At 54.7% G+C, this 20246-nt stretch overlaps 1 protein-coding gene across 1 annotated transcript; it reads left to right on the top strand.

The window, feature by feature from the left end:
• Window positions 1-171: 171 nt before the first annotated feature.
• MVK (mevalonate kinase) lies at window positions 172-19257 on the top strand. Its single transcript, XM_055405133.2, has 11 exons — window positions 172-288; window positions 1427-1518; window positions 2795-2942; window positions 4030-4174; window positions 5173-5328; window positions 8326-8429; window positions 9020-9065; window positions 13198-13288; window positions 13652-13768; window positions 17392-17545; window positions 18572-19257. The coding sequence occupies exons 2-11, from the start codon at window positions 1441-1443 to the stop codon at window positions 18721-18723; spliced, it is 1191 nt and encodes a 396-aa protein (XP_055261108.2). The 5' UTR covers window positions 172-288; window positions 1427-1440; the 3' UTR covers window positions 18724-19257.
• The last annotated feature ends 989 nt before the right edge of the window (window positions 19258-20246 follow it).

The raw sequence follows: 20246 nt of genomic DNA, 5'->3' as shown, positions 1-20246 counted from the left end.
TCTCAGCCGCCGTCTTCTATTGGTCCGTGGCTCTCTCCCCAGGGCGGGACACTCCCAGAGACTTGCTTCCCATTGGTCCATGGAAGGAGTTGGGCGGGGAAACCCGTGAGGACTTGGTAAACAACAGCTATTGGCCAATGCTCAAGCCAATTGGTAAAAGGAACTCTCGGCTCGAGCGCTCTGATTGGCTTGGAGGAAGGAGGAAGCCGCCTCGCCTCCGTCCCCGCGAGCCCGGGTATGGAGTCCTGGAGCGGCTCGGCTTCGGGAGCAGAGCACCTGAGGCGACAGGTGAGAGAGGTTGGGGTTGCGAGGCGGGGAGGTGCGAAGTTCGAGGCCGAGACCCAGAACGACCCCGGACTGGGCTGCCGGCCTCTCAGGCTCAGTTTCCTCAGCTCTGATAATCCGTCCTCAGCAGTCGGCGACCTGGAGACTGACGGGATTTTGAATCTCGGACAAGCAGTAGGTGTCCTCACTCCGAGCCTGAGTTTCTCTCCCTGAGGAACCGGGGTCACAATAGCACTTAGCTCGTAGTTCGGTTCAGGTCTCACGCTATTGAAGTAAAGCCTTAAATAGATAGTTTTTTTCTTTTATGTTTTTTAAGTGGCTCAGTCGTGTCCGACCCTTTGCGACCTCATGGACTGTAGCCTGCTAGGCTCCTTTCCATGGGATTCTCCAGGGAAGAATACTGGAGTGGGTAGCCAGTCCCTTCTCTGGGGAATCTTCCTGATCCAGGGATCGAACCCGGGTCTCTCGCATTCAGGCGGGTTCCTTGCCGTCTGAGCCATCAGGTTAGCTCTGCATTATTCACAAAAGTCTAAAATGTGCCGACGCACACCCAGCAAGTCACTTTCTAGGACTCTGTCTTGTAGAGATCCTGACTTAAGTGTGCCCAAAAAAGCGGGGGAGAGCAGGTGTAACAGCTGGTTTTCTGCAGCTTGTTTCTAATTGTGAAACGTTAGAAACAGCCTAAAGATGCCCAGGAAAAAATTTCTTTCCCGTCCATGATTTCATTTAAATTTCTGCCTTTAATAGTAGTAATAATAAAAGCTGGAACCAAATCAGAGTCCATAATAAGGAGCTATCAGTAACTGACTGTGGTGTGCCAGACACTGCCAAGTGTTTTGCTTGTGTTATTTAGTTTAACTTTCTCAAAACCCATTAAGGTAAATAGTTACTGTCCCTGTGTAACTTTTAAGGTTTGTGGCTATTTGATGGCTATGTGGCTAGCTAAGATGACATCATTGGGGAGCAGTGGGTTCAACCCCAGATTTTTTGGTATGTTAGGCTGACTGCTGCCCCGTAGTGCTTTGGGGGCACATAGCAAGTGCTGAATGGTAGCTGCCTTTTTTGTTATAATGAGGTGCTTGAATTAGGCGTTCTCTGAGGTCTGGGGACCTTCCATCCTCTCTCTGTCTTTCCTTTTCAGGACTCCCAGGAGCCATGTTGTCAGAAGTCCTGCTGGTGTCTGCTCCAGGGAAAGTCATTCTGCATGGAGAGCATGCCGTGGTCCACGGCAAGGTACAAGGCCCCCTGAGCCTTTGAGGGTTGGGAACTGCTGCTCCCAGATGCTAATCTTTTCTCTTTCTTAAATTTATTTTTGGCTACTCTGGGTCTTCATTGCTGTGTGAGGGCTTTCTCTAGTCACAGCAAGTGCAGGCTTCTCGTTGCGGTGGCTTCTCTTGTTGTGGAGCACGGGCTGTAGACAAGTTGTCTTCAGTAGTCGTGGTTCGTGGGCTCAGTAGTTGGAGCTCTCAGGGGCCTGGAGCACAGGCTTTCTTGCTCCACAGCATGTGAGATCTTCCTGCACCAGGGATCATACCTGTGTCTCCTGCATTGGCAGACAGATTCTTAATCACTGGATCACCAGGGAAGTCCCCTGATGTGAATATATTTTTTAAAATATTTTATTTATTTATTTGACTGTGTTGGGTCGCAGTTGCGGTATGTGGGATCTAGTTTCCTGACCAGGAATCAAACCCAGACCCCCTGCATTGGGAGCGTGGAGTCTTAGCCACTGGACCAGCAGGGAAGTCCTATGATGCTAATCTTAAAAGAAGCTGAAAGAAAGTCTTGAGGTGTAGCCTGGGAGATCAGAGAAGAGGTCAGTTTCTTCCCAGCTGGGCAAAGAAAAGGCAGGTGTTAGGCTCTCTGAAGGACTTCTCTGGCCTACCCAGTAAGATAGCAAGAAAATGACACGGAAAGCCATGTGGGCAGAATGAAGTCGCTTAGGAAGTGAGCTTCAGTGGAGAAGAGATGAAGTTTAAGGACTAAACTCTTGGGGAAAATGACTAGGATCCTACAAAGGAGTCTGAGACATGCATATCTCGTTTAACTGTTACAACTGTCCTCAAAGGTTAAACTTTTATTGTCCTATTTTTCAGTTGTGGAAGCTGAGGCTTAGGAGAGCATTGGCAACTTGTTCAAGGTCCCGCACACCTCGGTAGAGCTAGGAGTGACCCTGTCTGCTTGAACCTAGAGCCATGCTTTCTCTGCTCCTCCATGATGTCATTTTTCACGTTCTTATATTAATCTTTGAAAACACGGTGATTAGGGAAGCCGTCCCTTGGTATTGAGAAATTTTGAAGTTTTATGTGGGAAGGGAAAAGATATGTAGGTATTAACTCCTAATTGATTGGCAGCGGTTGTGCCTGTGAAGAAGGTGTCAAGGTTGATGAGAAGCATCTGCCAAGGGCATAGTTCAGAGTGGCCCACGTGCTAGTATCTAAGTCAGAAGCCATGCATGTTTCCAGCGACCCCTGGGCTAACTGCTGGTATCGTGCCCTTTGTTCTATAGGCAGCACTAGCAGTGGCCTTGAACTTGAGAACATTCCTCCGGCTTCAGCCCCACAGCAGTGGGAAAGTGGGCCTCAACTTACCAAACATTGGCATCAGGAGGGCCTGGGATGTGGCCAGCCTTCAGCTGCTGGACACCAGCTTTCTGGGTAAGTGCAGGGAGCAGGAACCAGGTGCGGGAAGAGGCTGGGCCCTGAGGAGAAAGGGAAGGGGGACGGCTGGGCTGTCATCCCAAGCTGTCCCCGAGGGACCCAAGACAAGTCACCCTGGGGGTGTTTTCCCTTCTGTTCCCCCTAAGAATAGCTTTACTTATTTATTAATATATTAATTTATTTAAAATTTAAAAGCCTTCTCCACGCGCTAGTCTTTCCCTTCCACCCAAGCAAATCTCCACTTTCCATATTCGCTTTATGTGCGTGTCCTGTTCTCACTAATTATGTTTTGGGAGAGGGCAATATTGGGGAAGTAATATGGCCTTGAATTTGTATGTCTGTGTTTTTAATATTTTGTAGCAATTTTTAAGTTACTGGGCCATCTTTTAAAAATATAATCTCTGTACTTACTTGGCTGTGCTGGGTTCTTAGTTGCAGCACGCAGGATATCTAGTTGCCACATGTAGGTCATTTAGTTGTGGCACGTGAACTCTTACTTGCAGCCTGTGGGATCTAGTTCCCTGACCAAGGATCGAATCTGGGCTGCCTGCCCTGGGACCCTGGAATCTTAGCCATTGGACCACCAGGAAAGCCTCATGGCCTTTAGTTTTGATATTGTACCATGGTGGTCAAACCCAGGCCTCTGAGTGATATGTGTGTGTGTGTGCACACACGTTCGTGTGTGTGTGTTTGAAAACTACTAGCAATTAAGCCCTTACTACATGCCAGGGGCAGTGCTAAGGGTTTTCTGTACCTTTTATATTATCTCTGCGGCAGTCCTGGGAGGAGGTACCCCTGTTACCTCTGTTTACCCCTCAGGGAAACTGAGGGGCAGACAGATTAAGTCCCCTACTCAAGGTCAGAAAACCAGTCTTTGGCACAGTCAGGACCCACCCAAACCCAGGCCTGCCTGCCTCCCAAGCCTGCAGTCCACCGACAGCCTCGGCTGTGGTGCTTGGGCCCTGAGCCCACATCTGTCCAGATTCTGACACCTGGAATGCCTCAGTTTTTTGGTATTCTGGTGTCTGTAAAAGCACCGAGGCCTTCTCATCTACCCGCGTACACTTGTTTGCCTGTGTGACAGGGCACGGTGACAGCGCAGCGCTCACCGCAGAGCACGTGGAGAAGCTGAAGGAGGTGGCGGGCTTCCCTGAGGACTGTGTGGATCCTGAGCGCCTGGCCGTGCTGGCCTTCCTCTATTTGTACCTATCTATCTGCCGGAGTCAGAGGTATGTGTGCCGTTGGGGCAGGGAGCCCAGGTGCAGCCTGCCCCCGAGATTGAGCCAAAGTTTTGGCCACTAGACAACACACGGGCTCCCTTCCAGGCTCTGAATACCCATCAGCTGTCCTTGCTGCGTTCCAGGCATCATACTGGTGGTTGTTTAGTTGGTGGTTTAGTCACTTAGTTGTGTCCGATTCTTGCGACCCTATGGACCCCATGGAGCCCTCCAGGCTTCTCTGTGCATGGGATTCTCCAGGCAAGAATACTGGAGTGGGTTGCCATTTTCTTCTCCAGGAGATCTTCCTGACCCAGGAGTCTGCATTGTAGGCAGATTCTTTACTGACTGAGTTACAAGGGAAGTCCACTATGCTAGACCCTATATGTGTGTGTGTATATATGTGGTCTGCTTTCAGCATTCATAGCAACCTCATGAGAAGGACACCCTCTCCATTTTGCATGGAGAGAAACTGGGACCAGAGAGTCAGAGACTCTGGAACACATAGTTAATAAGTGCTAAGAGCTGGGAAATCAATTCTGTTCTCTTCAGTTCAACACCTGCCTTTTTAACTCATGCTGCCTCCTCTGGCCTTTCAGTTCAGCCGAACCAAAGCCAGAGTCCATTCTTGGATCTGCTGGGTGGCTTCTCTGTGCCATGGCCAAGGAGGCATGCTTGTGCCATGTCCCACGGGCTCCAAGGGAGCTCTGTGATTAGCAGAGTGAAGCCTGTGTTATGATAAGATCTGGGTTGTCTGCCCTTGGGGAAGCCAGCTCCTAGAGAGGGACATTCCTGGTTGAGGTGGTGTCACAGGGTGATAAAGGGCACGGGCTATGTGTGGCTGAGGGCCAGACAGTGTTGGTTCAAACCCCGGGTCACTTTCTAGCTTGTATGAGGTTCTTAGCCTTCCCAAGCTTCAGTTTCCTCACCTCTAAAATGGGAGTGGTGACAGCACCTACCTCCAAGGGGTCCTGTGGAGAGTCAGAGCTCTGCCGCCTGGTGTGTTTCAGAGCCCTGCCCAGCCTGGATGTCACCGTGTGGTCAGAGCTGCCCACCGGGGCCGGCCTGGGCTCCAGTGCCGCCTACTCTGTGTGTTTGGCAGCCGCCCTCCTGACCGTGTGCGAGGAGATCCCAAACCCGCTGAAGGATGGGGAGGCTGTCAGCAGGTAATCAGGCCCTCCCTCTGCTCCTTGTTCCTCCTGGGCACCGCTCCCCAAGCTGAGATCTGTCCTGTGGGCCCCCTTACAGCCGGGCATGCTGAGGCACAGGGCAGTCACACAGCTTCTGATGGTGGAGTGGGATCTGGACCCGGTGGTCTGAATCTAGAACTTGAGCTCTTTGCCACCGACCCCTTCCACCTCATCCTGACCTTGCCTCCTTTGGGTTCACATGCTGTGGTTTTTTAGAAAGAACCTGAGCCCAGATGTAGAGGGCAGTGGATCAGATGAGCCATCACGCTTGTCATCAGCTCACTGTGGGACCTGACCAGCCCACTCCCCCCACTGCGAGCCTCACGCAGTGCCCTTTTCTGTAAATGGTGATACCAATACCCCGGGGGCATTGCCAGGTCGTACCAAATGGTTATGACAAACAGTAGCGTGCTAAGAAGGAAACCCAGAAGGAGCGTCTGTCTGGTCAGGATGTCTCCGCTTCTGTTGATCTTCATGCCCGCAAGGTCGCAGCGTCTCCTCTGCAGTTCTCACTGCGAGTCACTGAGGCTTGTCCTGACAGGGCTGCGGCGGGCTGTTTCTGTTACTTGGGGAAACTTGAGAAACCGGCCTGAGCACGGATAATCCAGTTTGTCCTGCGATTCGGGAATAAGGCTGCAGCATCCAGCTTGGCAGCTTCTTGCTGAGGCCTGTTCTGGGCCCTCATGGCTCTGGGGAGCCCTCTTGCTGGGGGGCTTCCAGTACCAGCCATGTGGGCCCAGCTGTACTGTGTCGGGGAGGGTGTGTTGCTTGCCACGGCCCAAAGCTCAGTTTGGTCCCTGTGGCCGCAGTGGGTCCGGGGCTGTTGATAGGATTCCTGGTCTGAATTCTCCAGGGCTGCCCTGAAGGGCTTACATGCTGGGGGTGTGGGGGCCAGCGGAGACGGCCTTGGGAGGCATCTGACAGGTAATGAGTGATTGCAGCTGCGGGGGGGCCATTTTTCAGGAATCGCAGTCATGTTTGCCTGTTAACTCGCTTCTCTCTGGGGCTCTATTTCTTCATCTGAAAAGGAGTGGCTGCACCTGATGAACTCTGGGGTTGGGGAGCTTCCAGCCTTGACACGTGCTGACTCCAGGGTAAGATGGTGACACAGGACAGAGGCAACAGGATCGCCGCTTAGTACCGCATGCTGATCACTGATTCTAGTGCAGAGCAGTGAAGGCCAGGTGGCCTGGGTCCCCCAAACAGACATCTGCCCACGGACCGGCCGACCGGCTCCGCCTTTCAAAAGATAAGGGTGGTTGTGGGTGCACGCGCATGTGCACACCTGTGGGTGTCCAAGTATGCGTGTGGTCTTTTCCGTCCTGCTTCTTTCCACCTAGTCCCCCACCTCCCCTGAAGACCCATCACTGCTTCTGAGAACCTGTAGGGAGAGCAGACCTGGCCCCCACCCGCCCTGCCCCCAGCGTCTCCCAATCAGAAGAAAGAGTCAAGTTTGCTGAGCAGACTGGGCCCTGGGCCACGTTCAGGTGCCCGTTCCCCACCTCGCTCCTGGTTCATCTGTGGTCCTGGAAAGGGCCAGCTCTTGTCCAGTCCCAAGCACGGCACAGGCTGCACAACCTCAGGCTGGACTTATCTGCCCCCACCTCCTGCCTCCCTGACCCCCCACCTTGTCCCTCAGGCCCCCCACCCCTTTCAGAATGGGGTGCACTTTGTCCAGCCGACATTGCACTTCTCAGAGGCTATAGGCAAATACCGGTGACTTCCTGACATCCAGTCTGCATTAGACTCCAAGGCTGCAAGTGGTCAGGGGCCACGTCTGTTTGAGCTTAGTCACCAGCGCATAGTAGATGCTCAGTGTATATTGAACAAGTGAGCGAGTGAGTCTCGTCGGCACCCCAAATGTCAGTATTTACGAGCTCGGGCTCCGATCAGCGGATGTGGTTCCGATGTCACCGTGAATGGCACCGTGGTCTTGGGGATGCTATTTTACCTGTCGGAGCCTCAGCATCCTCTTCTGTGAGAAAGGGGGTGCTGACCAGACCTTCCCTGAGAGGTTATTGTGAGGATTAGGGGAAGCCTGTAGCACAGTGCTTGGCCCTGGGTAATCAGTAGCTCTGAGCAGTGCTGACTATTAATCATAGCTTCACAACCACTGGGTGAGTCTCTGGTCCATAAGATCCTCCTCTGACCCTTGAGGAAAGAGGCTCAGAGAGGGTGATTGACTTGCCCAAGGCGCCACAGCAAAGGAGTGGGTGGACTGGGCTTGGAGTGACTCCAGGGCAGAGACCCCAGGTGGAATACACACTGTTCCCTGGGCGTTTTGCAGAGCACCGGTGTGCTTTTCCATCCCACGACGTCCTCTGTGATTTGATACCTTTATCCCTGTTTCCTGAAGGAGGACACTGAGGGTCAGAGGTGACGCGGCTGCTCAGGGATGCCCAGTGAGTTGGTGGCAGAATGGGGTTCAGACCAGCTCTACTTGGTCCACAGCTCAGTTGCACAACCCCCAGCAGCTTCTGCTGGGTCTCGGGGCAGGGACTGGACAGAGGGAAACAAGAGTTGAGAGAGAGGGCGGGGCAATGGGGCTGAGCACACGTCCTCATGTGGTCCTCACAGGTTTTCAAGTGATACTCACACTGTCATAGTGAGTCCACACCCCTTCTGGGGAGGAATCCAGAGAGGGCTGGGGCCAGCAGGCCCACACGCCTGCTGAGCCTGTGCGGAGGCAGGAGTTACGTTCCTCCAAAGGGGAGGAGAGGGGCTCAGAGAGGGCAGGCAGAGCCCCATGAACTCCAAGCCTCGGGTCTCTCCGCTGCACTGGGCAGGAGCGCTCTTCAGGGCCTTCTGTTTAGCTGGAGAGGTTCAGAGCTGTCTGTCTTCTGAGTTTGGGAGCCCAAACCACTTCACCTTTTGGTCTCCCTGCCTGTGACCCCAGCCCTCTGCTGCCCTCGGTGACCCCCAGCTCCCCATTCACCACCGTGGATGGTAAAGACGAATTTCTCTCTCCTTCAGGTGGACCGAGGAGAACTTGGAGTTAATTAACAAGTGGGCCTTCCAGGGGGAGAGGGTGATTCACGGGAACCCGTCCGGAGTGGACAACACCGTCAGCACCTGGGGTAGGTGCTGCCTCAGGCCCGCGTTCTCAGTTTTTATTCTTTTAGAAATTCTCGTGACAGGCATAGCTGCCCAGGCTCTGTGGATTTAGGATGAGCATAGCGTCCGTGCGTTCTGAGGAAGATAACATTTTCCTGATAGGAGTGGGACAGGGAAACCTCAGGGTTTCTTACCTCTCCGATCCAAATCTCTGGGAGTGGACCAGGGCCTGGGAAGCTGTGGTTTCAATGAGACCCCCACCCCCAGAGATCCAGAGGGCACAGCTGTGGAACCACTGCCATGGGGGCTGCAGACCACACGAGTTGGGCTCCCCTCTGGGGAGGACACCTGTTCAGCAACTGGACGCCCTCCGGCCCCACCTCCACCGCATCACCATGCGGCCTGTCCAGGGAAGCCTAGACAGAAGGGAGGGACCCCTGGCCCTGGGCACGGAGCACCCCCATGCCCTTCTAGGCCTTTGGTCCTTGAAGCTGAGATGCCTCGTTACGGGGCTGAGTCTGTTATGGTGGCTCACCCCAATCCTACCCCTTTCCCAGGAGGCCCAGATACAGAACTTTTCCTGTAAGTTTAACCCACCCATTCTTCTCTTTAGGAGGAGCACTCCGATACCAGCAAGGGAAGATTTCATCTTTAAAGAGGTAATTCTGGGGGAGCTGCAGCTTCTGCATCTGGTGGGCAAGGGGGAGCCCCATTTCTTTGTGAAGGAACCCTGGGCAGGTACCCCTGGGCATTCCCCTCCCCTATGTGGCCCCACAGGCCATGGGCACGAGGAAACCTGCTCTTTCCTCTCCACTTCAGCTCTGAAGTTGCCGAGAGATCAGAGGGGCGTGGTCAGGCGAGGCTGGCCCATTCCCCTTCCAGAATGCGGCTGTTCCCCCAGACCCTCCTTCAGTTAGCAGTTCATCCATCCCTCCGTTTAGTAAATAAGAAGTGATTCCTTCTTGTGTTCCAACTGACCCTACCCTAGGACCCTTGGTATAAAAATGGATCTTGGACATAGTTCTGGGTGGTTAGAGACAGACATGCACACGCGAGCCACCAAAAGACTCCGTGGCAGTTGCCGTAGTGATGACATCATGTCTGAGCAGGAGGCCTCCACTGGGAGGCCGAGTGGAGGGACGTTTGGCAACTTTTAGCCTGTTGTAGATTTCCTTCCTCCCTCCTTCCAGAGGCACTGGAATTACAGATGTGTGTATTAAATTCCAGCATCCTCTGTTCTGTTTGCTTTCAGTGTGGGACCGTCAGGGGCAGGGCGTGAGCCTGCGGCCAGAGGAGCAGGTGCTTCCTGGCTGTCCCCTGAGCCCTCCCCCATCAAGTTAAGGAGGGTGATGGTTTTCCCAGGGCACTCTGCTGCCTTACGGGGGCCTTTCCACACTCTGAGGGTCCCGGGGCCTGCTCTCACCTTCTGCAGCCAGGATGGTCTTCTTGGCAGCCAGACAGCAGGTCCCGGACCTCTGCTGCCTCCAGTCGGGCTGCTGCATTCGGGGCTCAGGGGCCTGGCAGGCCATGGTGTGGACCCCTTCTCTCTACACCTGTAGCTTCTCACACCTGCTCTGTTGGCTTCCGGAAGCCAGACCTGCCTTTCTGAGGCTCCAGGTCAGCATTCCTTTAGACTCAGCACTGCAGACATTTGGGGCTGGAGAATCCCTTGCGGGTGGACCGGTCCTGGGCAGCGTGGGATATTTAGTAGCTTCCCTGGGCTCTGCCCACTAGAGGCCTGTAGCCGCTCCCCTGAGTCCAGTGCAACAACCAAAGATAGCTCCAGATGTTGTCACACGGCCCCTGGAGGGCAAGTCCCCCGAGTGACAACCCCTGTACCACATGGAGGAGGGAGCAGGGCCATTCAGGAGGGTGGAGCAGCTTCCTCTGGCCGCTTGTGGAAGCAGTGGCAGGGAGGGAACGGGAGGTCTGGCCCCCAGGGGTCGGTGGCTCTGCCGGGTGGCCTGAACCCGCATGCAGTGAGATCAGGAGCGAGGGTGGGAGGCTGAGTGTCTGGGCCTGGTCTGCCCACAGCCCACGGTCTCTCAGAGGAGACAGTTGTGATGTCGATCTGGAACAAAGGTGTTCTTGGGGTTCTAAGTTGTCTGGGTTGACAGCAGGGAGGTCACCATAGGGCTGCAGATCTGGGGAGTCCTTCACAGGGCAGGGGCAGGTCCCTTTCCTGAGAGCCTGTTGTATCCTAAGTCCTGAGCTGGGCCCTGGGCACAGAAGACCAGTGCAGATGTGGCCAGGTAGGCGATTAAGAGTGAGCGATGGAGGGTCTCCCAGGCATGGGAGGCGGGGGAGAGGCCCAAAAGTGTGTGCAGTTGCGGGAGGCAGGGGGCAGCTGGTTCTCTGGGGTCCCAGGGTCCAGTTGGAGCCTGGCTCTGCCGTTTGCCTGCTGTGGGCCCTTCAGTTCAGTTCAGTCGCTCAGTCATGTCCGACTCTTTGCGACCCCATGAATCACAGCACGCCAGGCCTCCTTGTCCATCACCAACTCCCGGAGTTCACTCAAACTCATGTCCATCGAGTCGGTGATGCCATCCAGCCATCTCATTCTCTGTCGTCCCCGTCTCCTCCCACCCCCAATTCTTACTAGCATCAGACTCTTTTCCAGTGAGTCAACTCGTCACATGAGGTGGCCAAACTATTGGAGTTTCAGCTTTAGCATCAGTCCTTCCACTGAACACCCAGGATTCATCTCCTTTAGAATGGACTGGTTGGATCTCCTTGCAGTCCAAGGGGCTTTTAAGAGTCTTCTCCAGCACCACAGTTCAAAAGCATCAATTCTTCGGCGATCAATTTTCTTCACAGTCCAACTCTCACATCCATACATGACCACGGGAAAAACCATAGCCTTGACTAGATGGACCTTTGTTGGCAAAGTAATGTCTCTTCGGGGGAAATGACTTACCTAAGGGCTGTGGGCCCTTAGGTAAGTCATTTCCCCCAAGGCCTCTGTCTTCTCATTTATAGAATGGGAGTCCTAGGCATGGGAGTCCATGGCAGAAATGGTATCTACCAAGTGCTTTTTACTCTTTCCTGACGGAATTCATCCATCCAGTCCATAAGTATCTGAACAACCACTGGGTGCTGGGGTCTCAGCAGGGAACCCAAAGTCCCACCTTCACGGAGCCCCACTTTGTGGGAGGAGACGATCCCTGGACAGTTGTCTCTGTACGGGCACGGCAGGCCATCCCCACGGCCTCAGTACACAGAAGGAGAATGAGGGCTGGGACGTGAAGGAGGAAACTGGAGCCCTCTGCCTGGATGACATTTGAGCAGAGTGCCAAGGCCGGGGGGCAGGAGTGGGGCTGAAGTGTCAAAGAGCAGCTAGGAGGCCAGGATGGCTGAGTGGAGTGAGCTCCAGGGAGAGGGGAGATGAGATGAGCTTGGGGATGTCACCCGGCCACACAGCACTTAGAGGATGTCTGGGGGGTGGTCACTGGATGTCACAGGAGTCCTGAGTTTTGTGGGGCTGGCAGGGCTGGCAGCAGGCCCGTTTGCAAAGGACTTTATTTAAGAGAGATGAAGACAGGATAGCTAGACTCCTCCCACCCCGATAGATGGGGACACAGAGCGAGCGACCGACCTTCGTCGCTGGCTGCAGGGCGCCGCGGTGAGCAGATGGCAGGTTCTGAGAAGCTGGGAGGCCAGACTCCACATTAATCCGGCCCGTGGCTTAAGGAGAAGCCCTTTACCCCCAAACCACGCATGGTGCTTCTCAATTAAAAAAAAAAAATGCATTGTTTGCCAAGTGGATCAAGATGCAGCCTCCCAGAACGCTGCCCTTTTGAGGAACGGCTTCTCTTTAAAGGGAAGAGAAAAGCCAAATAGAATGTTCATCTTTTGTAAAGTGAAAAAAAAAAAAAATAGCTGGTCTCCAAGGCTGAGAATCGATATTAATTTCATGGGCTTATGGGCGGTGAGATCAAGCAGGTTTCTGGCAGCCTTTCCCAGCCCTGCTAGATTTTATAGTCTCAATCAGTGAAAAGAAAAGAGAATAAAGGTATTGGGGGCCTGTCTGCAGCTGTCTCCGGCCAAAGCTCATTCAGGTCCTACACCCCTGTCCCCAGCCTCGGGGCAGTGCTCTGAAAGGCAGACAAGATGACAAGAAACAGTGGCATAAGTCCCCAAAGACAGCCAACCACAAGGACCATTGGGGCTGTGGTTTTAGGAGGGATTATAGAGCCCAGAGGGCAGGTGAGGACAGCGTGCTGGTGCTGGAGGGCCAGCTGACCGTGGCCACCCCGGGGCATCCATTCTCCTACCTGGGCGTGACTGACTCCCTCTGACCACACCTGGGGTCCTGCCAGGTCTGGGCACCAATGAGGCGGGGCCCAAATGGGCTTAGAACACTGGGACCTGCCTCTCCCCATCCGGGACTCACGCCTGGCCCTGTGGCGTTTTGGTTCCAGTACCCGCCCCTCCAGCTCCCTGGGGTGGCCCGCAGGACAGCGCCGCAGCCCCTTCTTGCACCGTTGGTGGTGGCGCCTTTGAACACGCACGCCGCGCCCTCTGCACATTCGCTCGAGGTTGAAACGACTGACTGGAGGAGTGAGTCACAAGCCAAAGGAAAACAACCGTCTGCCCAGGGGCCAAAGCGGGGCTGCGGCTGTGGGTGCCCGCAACTGGGCATCAGGCGCCCTGCTTCCCAGACCTGTCTCCAGCTCACCTCCCAGGGCCTCCGCTTCCTGCCCTGGGTCAGGGTGGAGCAGAGTCCAGGCGGGCCTCCAGCCCTGGCCCAGCTGCCCCGTCCTGGGCTCACCTTGGACCCTCTTTGCCCCGCAGGCCACTGGCTCTGAAGATCCTGCTGATCAACACCAAAGTGCCTCGCAGCACCAAGGCCCTGGTGGCCAATGTCAGGAGCCGGCTGCTGAAGGTGCTGCTGGTTCCACTCCTGGGAGTGTTCCTAGTGGGGCCACTACACTCACATTTGGGTGTCTGAGCCCTCCCTCTGCCTCCTGGGTTAGTGGGGGGAGGGGGTGGGGGTGGGCAGGGACTTGGAAGGCTCCGTGCATCCACAGCCCAGCAAGGAGGCAGGACAGGCATCCTTAAACACGCTGCCTTTGCAGTGAGAACCTCCTCTCTGCTTGGGTCCGTGGTGGCCGGGCAAGGCAGGGACCAGGCCTAAAGGCGAGGGGTTTGCTCAGAGGATGGGTGTGGGCCGTGGGGACACCTTCCCCCTCCACCAGGTGTCTGCCGACCCCTAAGCCTCACGGGCCCTCACTTCCTTTCCGTGCAGTTCCCGGAGATCGTGGCTCCTCTCCTGACCTCCATAGATGCCATCTCCCTGGAGTGCGAGCGGGTGCTGGGGGCGATGGCGGCGGCCCCCACCCCTGATCACTACCTTGTGCTGGAGGTAAGAGACTGCCTGCAGGCTCGGGGTCCCCCACCCACGGCGCTGTCCCGGGCAGGGGCTCCCCGTCTGTACTCGGAATCCCCGGGAGCTGAAACAGAGGCTGGGCCTGGTGCCTGTGTGCGCTCCCATGAACAAGTGGGGCTTCTCTTGAAGCCTCTTCCCAAGTGATTGGGAGCAATCAAGGGAACACAGACAGCCCTGAGCGTGGTGTATAGTGTGTAATAAGTGCAGTGGGCCAGGTTTGGGGTCGTGCGTGTAAGGACACAGTCGTCCATAATTCTAGGAGCGATTTCTCCCCTGGCCACTTCTTTCCTGCTCTGTTTGCTGAGTACATCTGCTGCTGCTGCTGCTGCTGCTAAGTCACTTCAGTCGTGTCCGACTCTGTGTGACCCCATAGACGGAAGCCCACCAGGCTCCCCCGTCCCTGGGATTCTCCAGGCAAGAACACTGGAGTGGGTTGCCATTTCCTTCTCCAGTGTGTGAAAGTGAAGTCGCTCAGTCGTGTCCGACCCTTAGTGACCCCACGGACTGCAGCCTACCAGGCTGCTCCATCCATGGGATTTTCCAGGCAAGAGTATTGGAGTGGCTTGCCATTGCCTTCTCCGCTGAGTACATCTAGTTAGTACTAAATACATCAAGTTCACGCAGTAGCTGTCACTCACTCACATGCTGTGGATCAGACATGGTCTGAAATCTTTCATCAGGCCCACGTCTGAATCCTGTCCTCACTGGACTGTCTTAAGAATGAAGTGAGATTCCACGGGCGACACAGGAGCACAATGCCCAATGAGCCATCATTTCAGCCAGAGGCCGTGGGCTCATTCCCAGACCCGGCCCATCTGGCCCAGTGAATGTGGACTGGCATTAAAAAGCCACTGGCTTCCGTGGAAGAACCAGAGGATCCAGCAGGCCCGGCCAACATGGCTGTGCAGCAGCAGGTCAGCCAGAGGTGCCCAGGGAGCCACCTCGAGAGGCCTTGGGGTCTCTGTTTCTCCACATTCCCCACCACTCCCTGATCATCACCCACGGCCACTGTGCCCTGTGCCCGGGGCCTCCCTGTGCTGCTGTAGGCGCTTGAGTCTGCAGCCCCCGTCATGAGTGGGGGCTGGTACTCCCCAAGTCTTCACAGATGATTCCTCACTTAATCCTCCAGCAGCCTACCTGTGAAGTGGGTATGCTGCCACCCTGTTACAGATATAAACACCAAGACCTAAGAGAATGACTCTCTCTGAGGTGTTTCACAAGTGAGTGGCTGAGCTTTGAGTCCCTGACTTGTTTATTCCTTTAGTCAACTTTTCTTTTTTTTGGTCTCACTGCACAGCTTGCAGGATCTTAGTTCCCTGACCAGGGACTGAACCTCATCCAGGGCTCTGAAAGCACCAAGTCCTAATCACTGGACCACCAGGGAATCCCCCCAAATTTTTAAGAAGTGTGTACTGCAGGCTTGGTGCAGGGACTCCATCTAATTCATTTCCAGGCTTTTGCCCTCATTCCCCCAGCCATCTCCCTCCATCCCTCCAGCCTTTTCCCACTGGTTCTCAATTCATTTCACGTAGAATGGAAGGGAGCACAATCCCCCCGAGGAGGAAATTAATAATGATGCAGTGCTGCCTAAAATACACCCCGTTGAGCCCCTGGAGAATGCCTCGGAACAGCACGTCGATTATACAGTGTGTGTATTTTTGGCTGCGGCAGCCGCTGAAATGTGCAGCTCGCCTCCCGGACAGCTCTGCACTCACACCAGCGAGCTGTTCTCCTATGTCACAGCCTGTCATCCAATCCTTGACAGATTTTGGATCAGAATGTGACAGGTGTCTGGAACCTGCCTTGGCAACATGACACCTGGTGCTCAGGCACCAAGAGAGCCCCCAGAAGTTTCCCTCCCTTCCAGCCCCCAGGGCCGGTGAAAGACACCAGGGCTGCCACTGGGCCATCACGCATGTCTGCTCGTTTGTCACAAGTGCTGGAGTGCGGGAGGCAGGCTGCTGGGGAGAGGCAGACACGACCCTGCCCGACGGCCCCAGGCAGGAAACCCAGGTGGGCCTCGGCACACAGCCCCGTGACGGGCATCCTCCCAGCACACAGGTCCTCCCGGGACCCCAGGGCAGAACTGTGCGCTGTGAAGTTGTACACAGCAAGGAGGGGGTGGCGACAGGGAGGCCAAGGGTGCTCTCAAGAGGCAAGAGACGCGCGCTTCACATCAGGCAGACCCAGCTTCCCTTGCCAGCTCAGCCCCTCCTTGCTCAGAAACCTTAGGCAGGCACATCACTCTCCCCTCTGAGCCTCAGTTTTCTCCTTTGAAAAATGGGGATACTGGAAATGCAGCATAAAAGTACTAACAGCAGCTGACGTTTGCCGAGCACTTACCTTGGGCCAGGCTTCATGGGAAAGACGCCTTATTCCATTCTCTTGGCAACAAGGCAGATACTCTTAGAATCCCTGTTTTACAAGGGGGAGCCCGGGGGCTTTCTAGGTAGCACAGTGATAAAGAGCCTGCCTGCCAATGCAGGAGACTCAAGAGACTCAGGTTCGATCCCAGGAAGATCCCCTGGAGGAGGAAATGGCAACCCATTCCAGTATTCTTGCCTGGGGAATCCCACGGACAGAGGAGTCTGGTGGGCTACAATCCACGGGGTCGCAAGGAGTCAGATACAACTCAGCACACAGCACACAAACTGAAGCTCAGCTGAAAGACCTCATTCCAAGACATACAATCAAGAAGTGTCTGAGCCAGAATTCAAACCCAGGCTCGCCTGCCTTCAGATCCCACGTTCATAACTGCCTGACAGCAGGGACTGGAGCTCATTCTTAGAGCCCCAGCATCTAGCAAGGTGCCTGGCATTTTGATGGGATTTGCTGACACCACTGGAGTAAATAAAATATAAATAGGGAATGCCTGGGCAGTGGAGACTGTAAGCTTTTTTGTTCCATCAACCCGCCTCTTGTTTGATCTGCAGGAGAGCAGGAATTTTATTATCCATAATCAGAGAAATCTGAACATTTAGCAATTCCCCCAACTTGTGACCTAGTTAGAACTATATACACCCGTTCTTCTTCTGAAAGTCGGTTCCTGAGGAAGCAGTAGGATAGCATATTACTTGAGACTTCTTCTGCAAATGCCCAAAATCCATCTCAACCAGGCTTTAGCAGAAAAGGAATTTATGGGCTTCCAAATGAGATAACCAGAGGAGACAGCTTCAAGCATAGCTGGATCCAGGATCCAAGACAACATAGTCTGAAATGTCTCTCTGTCTTCAGTGTAATCTCTGAGAACATATGCAGGGAACATAACTCCAGTGGCATGTCTCTGAGGTTGGCCAGTTTTAGCAGCTCCAGTGGAAAGAGGCAGAGTAAACCCTGGGAGGGCTCTCATTGTCTGACCAGTCCCCACGGCCAGAGTCTTCCATGGCCAGACCTGGGACATGTGCTCATCGCCACCTCCATCCCAGCCCCACTGGGAGTCCTGCAGGAAGGAGAGGGTCTCTTTTATCAGCAGAGAAGGACAGTGTGCCTGGCAGTGAAAGCCTTTTGGGGTCCCAAACCAGCAGCTGTCAGATGGATGGGGTGGGCACAGGACCTCAGCCTCAGGCAGGCCAAGCCGGAACAGAGAACTTTCTCCCCAGGAGCTCATCGACATGAACCAGCACCATCTGAATGCCCTCGGTGTGGGCCATGCCTCGCTGGACCGGCTGTGCCAGGTGACCATGGCCCACGGACTTCACAGCAAGCTCACTGGCGCGGGCGGCGGGGGCTGTGGCATCACACTCCTCAGGCCAGGTACTCAGGGGGCGGGCAGGGTTGCCAGCCTGGGATCCCACAAAGCTTCCACCCGGCAGTTCCTGGGTGGGGGAGGAAGAAGCCTTTTAACAGTCTCACCTCTGCTGTGGGGGAGGAAGAAGCCTTTTAACAGTCTCACCTCTGCTGTGTGGCCTTGGTCAAGGGACTTAACCTCCCTGGGCCTATGTAGCATCTAGTTTATATAAAATCGTTGCCTAGATTCGAGGAGGAAAAACATATTCAGAGAGCCTGGCACAGGGCTTGTTACTCCCATCTCCTTACCTGCCAAGCTAAACACAAGCTTGAGAAATAACCAAGGCACTGTCACTATCTACCGTCATCACCACCACTGCCGGCTTTGCACCCCCTGCTGTCACCTCCTGATGTGGCCAGGATGGGCAAAATAAACATGTCTGTACCCTCTTAGTCTTTGGGGAAAGAGTGGGGGCTGAGGAGCGGGCTTGCAGCAGCATGCCCTGTGCTGGGGCGTTGAGCCACCGCTGCTTTCGGTCGACTTCATCTCCATCTCCTCCTTCCTTTTCTTGTCCTGCTCTCCCCCTTGCTTTGCTGTAAGCCCACAGTGGTCCCCTTACCCTCAGTAGGATTCCCAGGCCCCAAGGAGTTGCTGCGTCCTAACTTTGGCCGACCGTGACTGTGGGGGCCTCGTTCAGGGGCAGTGACGGTGGCGGGAGAGCACGCCTGGAGAGTGTGTGGTACACTGGGCCAGGCCCTCCACCTGTCGTAGCCTGTGTCAGCCTCTCCATGAGCTTTGAGGGGTAGGTCTCATTGTCTGCCCCACCCCCAGATGAGATAAGCTCAGAGAGGGGATGTCATTTGAGGCCCCATGGCCAGGTTCCATATGACTCAGGGGTCCATAACCTTCCCATGGAGGATGCCAGGCTTGGCGTTCCAACAGGAAGACTGGTCCCCTGCCTGTGCCGCAAGCAGTGCTGAACGCTCTCCAAGGGAGAATGTTCCCCGAGGGAGCCGATAGTCGGAGTGACCTGCTGCCCTTCCTCCCCGCAGATCTGGAGCGGCTGGAGGTAGAGGCCACGAAGCAGGCGCTGAGCGACTGTGGCTTTGACTGCTGGGAAACCAGCATTGGTGCCCCAGGTGTCTCTGTCCACACGGCCGCCTCCCTGGACACCTCTGTCCAGCAAGCTCTGGACAGCCTGTGAGAGGAGCCTACGCAGCTGCAGCCCCACCATGAAACCCCTTCCCAGATTATTCCAGGCGCTGGAGTTGGCTTCTGTGCTGGCCAGTGGGCTCCCAGCTCCTGATGCTGATGGGAGGCCCCCAGCCCCTCTGTGATGCCCCTCCCGCTGGCCGTGCCCCTCATTCCGCACTGTGAGCCAGGCTGCCCGGAAGCCGTGATCTGTGTTCTACAACATTCTCTCGAGCCAGCCCATCAGTGGGGTATGTGTGGTCGTCTGAGACAAGAGGGCCTCTTTCTCGGCCTCCCGGAAGCTTCCATGGACCCACAGACTCCCTGGCCAAGCTGCTTGGATGACACATGCACGGGTCTAGTTCCCAGAGCAACAGACCTTCTCCCTCCCTCCACCTCTGCACTCCTGCCTGTCTGTCCCACCTTCCCCAGGAAGCCTTCCTGGGGTGTGTGGGTGGTGGTCTTTGCCTTCTGCCTTCCATCTGGTCTGTATCTGAAGGGGTTGCAGAAAAGATGGCAAAGGGGAAATAAAAAGATCTTGAGTAAACAGTGCTTCACTCACTTCTTTCCATCTCTAGAAAGATGGGAGGGTCTGGTAGTCTTCATTGCCCATACCTGGCCCCTCTCTCCTGTCCCTTCACCAGCCACTTTCTTAGTGGAAAGAAGGGCTTTGGGTCATTTGGTTGTCTGTGTCCATGGAATAGGGCAGGGTTTCTCCAGATGGCCTTGGTGGACAGGATGGATGCCCGAACATCAAACTCTCAGCCCATCAGCACAGCTTCAGCCCACTTTTCCAGAAAGGGGGATTGTAAACTTTCTAGCTCAGGAGGAACTTCCTAACTCATATATACTTACAGCTGATTCATATTCTATGGCAGAAACTAACAACATGGTAAAGCAATTATACTCCAATTAAAAAGCAAAGACGTTACCAACAAAGGTCCATCTAGTCAAAGCTGTGGTTTTTCCAGTAGTCATGTATGGATGTGAGAGTTGGAATATAAAGAAAACTGAGAGCTGAAGAATTGATGCTTTAGAACTGTGGTGTTGGAGAAGACTTGAGAGTCCCTTAGACTGCAAGGAGATCCAACCAGTCCATCCTAAAGGAAATCAGTCCTGAATATTCATTGGAAGGACTGATGCTAAAGCTGAAACTCCAATACTTTGACCACCTGATGCAAAGAACCGACTTGTCGGAAAAGACCCTGATGCTGGGAAAGATTGAAGGCGGGAGAAGAAGGGGATGATAGAGGATGAGATGGTTGGATGGCGTCACCGATGTGATGGACATGAGTTTGAGTAGGCTCCGGGAGTTGGCGATGGACAGGGAAGCCTGGCATCCTGGAGTCCACGGGGTCGCAGAGTCAGACATGACTGAGCGACTGTACTGAACAAATGAAAAATAAACTTCCTAACTTCTCAAATCGTGAGCACGCACTAATTCGCAGACTTTTGTAAGAAATGGAAACATGGGGAGGAAGGTGGGAGGGGGGTCAGAATGGGGAACACATGTACAACCGTGGCGGATTCATGTCA

This window comes from Moschus berezovskii, chromosome 19 (genome assembly GCF_049115385.1).
Source record: "Moschus berezovskii isolate FMDL1 chromosome 19, NW_MosBer_1.0, whole genome shotgun sequence".
NCBI lineage: Eukaryota > Metazoa > Chordata > Mammalia > Artiodactyla > Moschidae > Moschus > Moschus berezovskii.
Note: the sequence above shows the minus strand (reverse complement) of the source record. Positions and strands in the feature narration are given on the sequence as shown.

Coding starts and splice junctions, on each gene's coding strand:
- MVK (XM_055405133.2), top strand. CDS start 1,441: ATGTTGTCAGAAGTCCTGCTGGTGTCTGCTCCAGGGAAAGTCATTCTG. Junction 1,519..2,794: donor ATGCCGTGGTCCACGGCAAG/GTACAAGGCCCC, acceptor TTTGTTCTATAG/GCAGCACTAGCAGTGGCCTT. Junction 4,175..5,172: donor TCTATCTGCCGGAGTCAGAG/GTATGTGTGCCG, acceptor GGTGTGTTTCAG/AGCCCTGCCCAGCCTGGATG.